The sequence below is a fragment of the Primulina tabacum genome, chromosome 15 (genome assembly GCF_025594145.1).
Source record: "Primulina tabacum isolate GXHZ01 chromosome 15, ASM2559414v2, whole genome shotgun sequence".
Lineage (NCBI taxonomy): Eukaryota > Viridiplantae > Streptophyta > Magnoliopsida > Lamiales > Gesneriaceae > Primulina > Primulina tabacum.
In genome coordinates, this window is record NC_134564.1 from 5,317,604 (window position 1) to 5,326,259 (window position 8,656).

Below are 8,656 nucleotides of genomic sequence, written 5' to 3' on the forward strand. Positions count from 1 at the left end.
CTCTAGAAATGATGTGGCCAAAGAATGCTACTCTCTCGAGCCAAAACTCGCACTTGCTGAACTTAGCGAATATCTTTCAATCTTGCAATATTTATATGGCCTTTCTCAATTGATGAATGTGCTCTTCTTAGCTCCTAGAGTAAATCAGAATATCATCTATAAAGATTATGATAAATTGATTCAGATACGGCTTAAATACGCGATTCATGAGATCCATGAAGATCACTGGCACATTGGTCAACCTGAATGGCATCACTATAAACTCGTAGTGACCATATCGAGTTCTAAAAGCCGTCTTATGAACATCGGACTCCTTCACGTTCATCTGATGGTATCCCGAACAAAGATCTATCTTCGAGAAAATCGAAGCTCCTTGCAACTGATCAAATAAGTCTTCAATTCTAGGCAATGGATACACTTATTCTTGATGGCGACTCTGTTCAGCTCTCTATAGTCAATGCAGAGTCGTATACTACCATCCTTCTTCTTTACAAATATTACCGGTGCATCCCACGAAGAACAACTAAGACGTATTGTCCAGAAACTCTAAAATTTGGTCCTTCATCTCTTTCATCTCGGCGGGTGCTAGACGATAGCGTGTCTTAGAAATCGACATTGTACCCAACATCAACTCAATAGAAAATTCCATCTCTCGGTCCGGTAGAATTCCATAAACATCCTCATGAAAGGCGTTAGGAAAGTCTTTGACAACCTCAACATCCTCTAGCTTCTGACTATCCAGAACAGACGCTGAAATAATACATGCTAGAAAAGCTTGGTAGCCTCGCTTAATAAGTTTTCTTGCACAGAAGCAGGAGATAGTGTGCAACATTTGCTTATTTCTTGCTGCCTCAAAGACAAAAGATTTTCCACTGGACGGTCGAATAAATACTGACCTCTTCTGAAAATCTATCGAAGCTCCAAGCCAATCCATGCCAAGAATTATGTCGAATTCAAGTATCGGGAGTACGATGAGATCTGCCCGAACCACATCTTTTTGTAAACGAAGCTCCAAATTCCTCACAATACTCGTGCTAACCATCTGATCCCCAGAAGGAATAGAAAATTTAAAGCCCAAATCCAAATCCTCGGGTATAAATTTTAGCCGCTTGACGAACGTCTCGAATATGAATGAATGTGTAGCTCCTGGCAATGCATATGTGACTACACCTAAAATAAATATATTTCCTGTGACAAATATACCATCAAATCCAAGTGAGTCGAAAACTTAAAGAATTTCTATCATTAATTACCCAAAATTCTCAAAATTATCACACTCAACCCTTAGTAAGTCTAAAAAATACACAATTTGCCCAAAATAGTTTTCAAAAATTGCATCTCAGCCCCTTAAAGTTTCGAAATTCTCTCACTTTGGCTCTTAAAGTTTTCGAAAATTACATTTGGCCCTAAATAAATTTCGAATTTACTCAATTTAGGCCCTAACTTCTCTAAATTCATTGTTTTGTTCCTTAAAATACCATAAATTACGAGACAACCCTTGATTTTCTAGAATTCACAAAACAGCCCCTAAACTTCTCAAACTTTGCAATTTAGTCCCTGAATTTTCGAAAATTCAAGATTTCGGCTTAGAACTTTCGGTCATCTCAATTTCAGTCGCTGGACTTCTTAAAATTACAGATTAACCCCTGAAATTCTCGGCCTTGTGCAAGAACCCGTGATCTCTCAGTTTTGCATTTTAGCCACTAAATTCTCGAGTTATGCAATATGCAACCCTCATAATTTCGGTCCATTTCAATTTTAAGCCTAAAAATTCATAATTTGGTTCAATTCATTTCTTTACATTCTTAAGGCTTATGTTTTATGCCCAATTTCTATAATTCTCAATGTCATCCCTTAAATTTAACTAAAGTAGAGCATGCAACCTAGTTTCCTCTAAGTTCCTTATTATCCTAATTAATTCTACTAACCAAATTATCATTCCATGCAATAAAAGCAATTTAAAAGCATTAAGCAACTAGGTTACCAGTAATCAGAGTCGTGTCTAGCTCTGCCTCAGCATGCATGACATAAGCTCTGCCAACATTTGATCCTTTCTTCTTTGGGCAGTCGATGGTGTTATGTCCTTCCTTCTTGCATATCAAGAACTTGTATATTACCCACATGCACTTGCCAAAGTGTGGGCGATTGTGCTCCTAACACAGTGGGTTATCTTCAGTTTTGGGGCTCCAAACTGTGGCAGCTTCTGCTGCCCCGATTTCTTCAACTGACCTTGGGGATTTTGCTGCCCTTGAGCTTTGGGAGGTCCCATAAATTGCCTCTTGACTGGCTGAGAGTTCTGCTAGTGCTACTGCCTCTTGTGCTGCATCTCAAAATACATATCCTTCAAGGCTTGCTCGGCTTGGAAAGCACAACCAGTGGCAGCTACATAATCCGTCGATCGCATCAACATCACATCACGGTGTATAGTAGGTCTCAATAACATCTCTAGCAATGAGGGACACAAAGTGACAGCTTCTATCAAACTTCCTTATGAACTCAGCCACAGACATGTCTCCCTGACGGAGACTTATAAACTCTCTCTTCAAGCAACCTCTGACGTCAGCAGTAAAATACTTCTCATAGAAGATGTTCTTGAATTGAACCCAAGTGAGGGTGGCTAAATTGACTCATTGCTCAGCTCCTTCCCACCAAAGAGAAGCATCATACCACAGCATATAAGTATCACGCCTGACTCGATCAGAATATTCCATATTCAGATAACGGAAGTGCACCTCAAGGGATCTAATCCAGCCCTCAGCAACAAATGGGTAGGTGGTGCCTGAAAACTCCTTCAGACCAAGCCTCCTGAATTGATCATACATATCATGTTGTGGTCTCGGGGCCTGCTGCTCAAAGAAGCATGTCATACCCTCTAGTACACGAGTACCATCATCCCCATTGGGAGGTGGTACATTCTCTTGTCGGTCCTCATGTGTATCGGCTTGCCTATCATTACTAAGTGCGCGTCTAGGAGGCATTATATCTGAACGTATTCCAAATTCTAAACGTAACCAACATGCATTAAAATCTAAACTTTTAACCATGTAGCTTACATAAGTATTTATCAAGAAACTTAAACATGAATACCAATTAACTTAAAAAAGCATTTAAACATGCAACTTAAACATATAAACCATGAAAACTTGCAGGTACTATCATTAAAATCATTTCAAGCATTTAAACTTACAGATTTGATGCTTGACGACTGATCGTTTCAGAACTGGCTGTGACACGCAAATATATATATGTATATATATTTTACTAAATTTTGCACAATTAAAATAAATCACCAAATATTTACTCAAAGTCCAAAAACGCAATGTAAAACATAAAATTGTAAATGTCAAACCAAAACCAAAGCTAACATTTTTCAAAATTAGCATAAACATCTTAAATCCTCTCAAAACCACTCATTTGCGCAAAAGTCATAAAAGTATTTATAGTACTGTAAAATCATAGTAAAGCGGAAAAACTAGCAATGGTCCTCGGGTTAAGTGCATTATCAGTCTAGCCAGTTCAACATCAAGTCCTCCCATATCAACATAAACATCCTCACATGCATCATTCACACCTAGTGAGTCTAATGACTCGGCAAGCCTTAACCGTTATAATAAGTTATACTTATACATCCACATGCAACAACGAAAAATACTTTTAATAAAAATAGTTTTACCATGAATATGCATAACTTAAAACCTTTCATCATAAATCTTTCCTTTCATCATACGCATATACATATACGTTTCCTTTAGGGTGAATTCCGTTAATTAATTGTGACCATCCTTTCAACCTTCGGTCGATTGATCAATCTCAGCATTAACCATGGTACCAGGGGCGAGGAAACATTAACCACTTTTCCATTATGTGCCTTGTCCTATAGTCGGTGGGGACACCAGCAATCACTTTTCCATTACTCGGCCTTGGCCTATGGAAAATTCGGTATTGGGTTCCCACGGCGCTTTGTCCCATAAACGGTTCCACTAGGCTTTGTTCCTTACAAATCCTAATTTCCTTACCATCATAATTAAATCACTTCCTTCAAAACATTTTCATTGTTTCCATCATTTTATAAAATACATGCAATAATATTATTTCTTTAAACCAAGCATGCAACACGTCTTTTAGCTTTATCAATTTTCATCATAAAATTCCATAACCTTTCAAAATAAATATTTTAACATTCATTACAACATTCAGGACACTGCCAGGGCTCCTAACATTTTTCAGGTGTAAAATGACCGTTTTCCTCTCTGAAACCCTAACTTTCTAAATTTACCCTTGGACCTTAAAACGACGATCTGGATCCATCCAAACTTACCATAACACCTTAAATACACCCATAAACATTTCTTATATGCAAACTTAAGCTCATCGACTAAATTCGTAATTCGTTTAAAACTTGAACCGAAGTCCCGGTTTTAAACCCGAATCAACTCGAAACTTAATCAAACTTTAACCATAAGTTACTAACACCTAATCAACCCTTTTTCAATCCAAATCAGCCATTTAAAACCTTTAGAAATGCCTAGACAGCCTACTGAATTTTATGCACTCATTCAAACAAAAACACTAGCTTTAACAAACCATGTGTTCCTTCAACCCTAGCCCTTAACCGACGTGACCAGCCCCTCACCTGCCCTCCTAGGACCTAGACCAAACCCTTTAGACCCTTCCTAGACTAGTTTGATACATGAACACAAAGAACTCATCCCTCAAGTTGCAAATCCTGTTGAAAATATGATTAAAGGCAGAAAGTTTGGTGTTTGTTATGTGTCTAAGTGCTCCAATGCTAAGCCAAACTGGAAGCCTAACCAAATCAGTTTTGCTAGGTATAATTCAATTAAAGGCAATCCTAACCGATACTTTAACAATAATATTGTTCAGAAAGATTCATAAAGCCAATGAAGTTAGAAGGGCCTAAACTATATTTGTATCTGCTGCACCAGAACATGCCACACACATGCATATGCACAACCTACTTGGAACAAAACAAATGGTCGGTAATTAAACCGATCCAAGTTTGGGTTCCAAAAGGACTAATCTAGTCTAGATCAAGTAGGAATGAGGACCAAAAATTATTTTTAATTTGTGATTGTAGGTTGAACTAATCAAGAACTCAGTTTGGTACTCGAGAGTGGATGTTCAAGCACATGACTGGAGAATTCCAACTGATATTTTGACTGATCCAATGTTCTGGACCCCAATATCAATTTGGAGATGCTTCTCAAGGTAGAATTGTGAGTAATGATAAGCTTATCCATTATAACATTATCAATGAAAGGATACTACTTGTTGACAATCTAATATAAGTTGATTAGCTTAAGTCAGTGTGGTGATTATGGTTATTCAGTCGAGTTCCATAAACATTGTGTACTATCAAAGATACTTATGGATGCATTATAATGACATGCGAACAATGTTAAATCTGGAGGATGAGAGTGAGGATGATGTGGCATGGATCACCTGCACAAAAGATACTTACCAAGGAACTGGTTGTAGCATGATGATTTGATCACTGGTCTGCCCCAAAATTGAATTCCCCAAAGACAAAATATGTTCAACTTGTCAGTTTGGGAAACAAGTTAGGTCATATTTTAAACACAAATGATGTAACTCATCAACCCAAAGCTTAGAAGTGTTGCATATGGATTTGTTTGGTCATATCTCAGTCATGAGCTTAGGGAGAATAAAATACGCTCTAGTTATTTTTGATGATTTCTCAAAGTTTACTTGTGTAATTTTCTAAAATTAAAAGACCCAAACTGTTGTTCAACTGATCAGAATTGTTAGAAGACTTTATGAAAAATCAAAGGGATTGAAAAAATCAGATCTGATAGAAGAAACAGAATCCATATACCGAACTGTGCCTCTTTTTTTTTGGAAAGCCATGGAATCAAGAATGAGTTCTTTACTACTAGAAACACCTCAACAAAATGGAGTTGATGAGAGGAGGAATATAACTTTTAAAGAAGTTGCTAAACAATGATTGCTGATTCTGGTATTTCTAAAACATTTTGGCCGAGGCTGTGAACACTGCATGCTGTATTCGACATATCAATGATTAACAAAAAACATGACAAGGCACCATATGATATCTGGCATGACAAGCAACTTGTGCTATCCTATTTCAAAACCTTCGGTTGCAAATGCTTCATTCACAATAATGGTAAAAATCATCTGAATGCTTTTGACGCTAAGTCATATAAGAGTATTTCTTGGTTTCTTCAATTAGAAAATCTTATCGAGTATCTAACAAAAGAACTTTAGACATTAAAGAATATATGCACATTGTTTTTGATGAAACAATGTCAACTAACTAGTCAACTGATCCAGCTGAACTGACCCATCGATTTGAAGAGATCAATCTGGAGAATGAGAGTGAGGATAATGTCTATATCAACAAAAGGACACCTCAATCTCTAGAGCCTGAACAGGTTGATCAATTAGTTGAACAAGATGGTGTTCTAGTTGACCAGTCTATTGATACACAAAGGACAGTTGACAATCAAACTGAAGTCAACTAAACTGATGTCAACCCAACAGAACTCAATCAAACTGATTCAATACCCTAGAACAACATTGATTAACCCAATTATAGATGAAAAAGAATCATCCACCTGCTCTAGTAATAGGTAACACATATGCTCCTGTGAGTACTAGAGGATAGATGTTCAATCTATTTTTACGCTCTTCTTTCATTTCTAACATTGAGCCTAAGATTGATGAAATATTAACTGATAGTAGTTGGATTGATACTATGCAAGAAAAAAAAACTCAGTATACTAGAATTCTGTATGGGACTTAGTTCCAAGATCCTCTCATCAATCAGTTATATGTACAAGGTGGAGGTACAAAAACAAGCTCAATGAAGATAGAACAGTGGTGAGGAATAAATCAAGACTAGTTGCTCAAGGATTTAGGCAAGAAAAATGAATTTACTATGATGAGACCTATGCTACATTAGCTAGACTAGAATTTATCATGATACTCCTTTCCTTCGCCTCTTACAAGAACTTCAAAGTTTATCAAATGAATGTAAAGAGTTCATTCTTGAATGAACAACTACAAGAAGAATTTTATGTTGAACAACCACCAGGTTTTATCAATTATTTACTTTCTAATCATGTTTATAAACTGAACAAAGCTTTGTATGGTCCGAAACAGGATCCAAGGGCTTGGTATTACACACTATTTAAGTTTCTTATTGAACATGATTTCATTATAGACATTTTTGATAAGATACTATTTAAGTTTATTAAATGAGACCATACATTATTAGTGCAAATTTATGTTGATGACATTATTTTTGGGTCAACTAACCTTACACTGTGTCGAAAGTTCTCTAAACTGATACATTACAAATTTGAGATGAGTATTATGGGTGAACTGATATTCTTTTTTGGCCTGCAAGTGAAACAATTGGATAATGGTATTTACATCAATCAAACGAAGTACACAAATGAACTAATCAAGAAATTTGGAATGAAAATCTAACGACCTCGATTTTTTTTTAATCATAAATCTTAAATTCTAAAATACTAAACTAAATAAAACAATTTAACAATTTAAATCTCAAGTGCAGGAAATAAAATCCTAAATCATCGGCTAACCAAAAATTCCTAAATCGACATTTGAAAAGATCGACTAACAACAAAAATAAAGCATAAAAATATCACTACTAAAAATCAATAAATAAATCTATAAATCATAAATATCTAGGTAGTGCGGAAACATAAAGGCCCTCGGGTGTGTACTGCTGCACTCGATCGACTCAATCGTCACTGCCTCCAAAAATCATTAAATCATGCATCATACAAACCTAGTGAGTCTAAAGACTCAACACATTCTAAACATAGATAACAAATAATACATATACATCCACATGCATTTAAAAATCATATTTTTATTTCAAATAATCTTTTGAACATAAATAAACCATTAAAAATCATTTAAACAAAATAAATCATAAATAGTAAAATCATTTTAAAATAACTTTAAGCATAAATAAATCTTTTAAAAAAATCATTTAAAAATAGCTTTAATCGTTATCATAAATCTTATATCATAAACCATTAAAAATCGTAAAGCTTTCAATCATATATCATTTTGGGTGAAGTTTGATCCTTGAAAGTGACTAGCTTTTATCCTTTGGTCGACTGCAGTCTTAGCTCCACATGGCCCATGGGGGTGTGAACTAGGCTCCACCGTGGAAATACGATCGTTGGGATTCCCTCGGGGCCTTTTCCCATAGACGGGTTCCCTCGGGGGCCTTTTCCCAAACATGGGTTCCCTCTGGGGCCTTTTTCCCGTAAATAGGTTCCCTCTGGGCCTTTTTCCCTCACGTTATCCCCACAAAATCATATATCAATCATATCTTTTGTCACTGTCAATTCACATCCCTCAAAATATTTTTCCTTTTCTTTTAAAATCATAAAATACGACAGCTTTCCAAAAATAGCATTTTAAATAGTATAAATTGCACAGCTTTAACATAAATCAAAAATACATATTATCAAAAATCATCATTTAAATCATATAATATCATTTAACATGCGTTATGATCCTTCGGGACGCTGCCAAGCGTTTTCGTATTTTCCTAAGTGTAAAAAGACCGTTTGGCACTGGACGTAAAATTCTCGAATTTATCTTTTTCTCA

The 8,656-nt window shown here is 35.9% G+C and overlaps 1 protein-coding gene across 1 annotated transcript; it reads right to left on the bottom strand.

Annotated features, from left to right (window-relative positions):
- Nucleotides 1-523: 523 nt before the first annotated feature.
- LOC142525825 (uncharacterized) lies at nt 524-2,269 on the bottom strand. Its single transcript, XM_075630114.1, has 2 exons — nt 2,128-2,269; nt 524-1,188 (listed from the first exon to the last, which is right to left on the bottom strand). The coding sequence occupies exons 1-2, from the start codon at nt 2,267-2,269 to the stop codon at nt 524-526; spliced, it is 807 nt and encodes a 268-aa protein (XP_075486229.1).
- Nucleotides 2,270-8,656: the final 6,387 nt, after the last annotated feature.

Excerpts from the sequence above, each read along its gene's own strand:
- LOC142525825 (XM_075630114.1), bottom strand. The coding sequence starts at position 2,269 with ATGGGACCTCCCAAAGCTCAAGGGCAGCAAAATCCCCAAGGTCAGTTG. Across the intron at positions 1,189-2,127 it reads AATCGCCCACACTTTGGCAA|GAAATATATTTATTTTAGGT; the intron begins GTGCATGTGGGT and ends TATTTGTCACAG.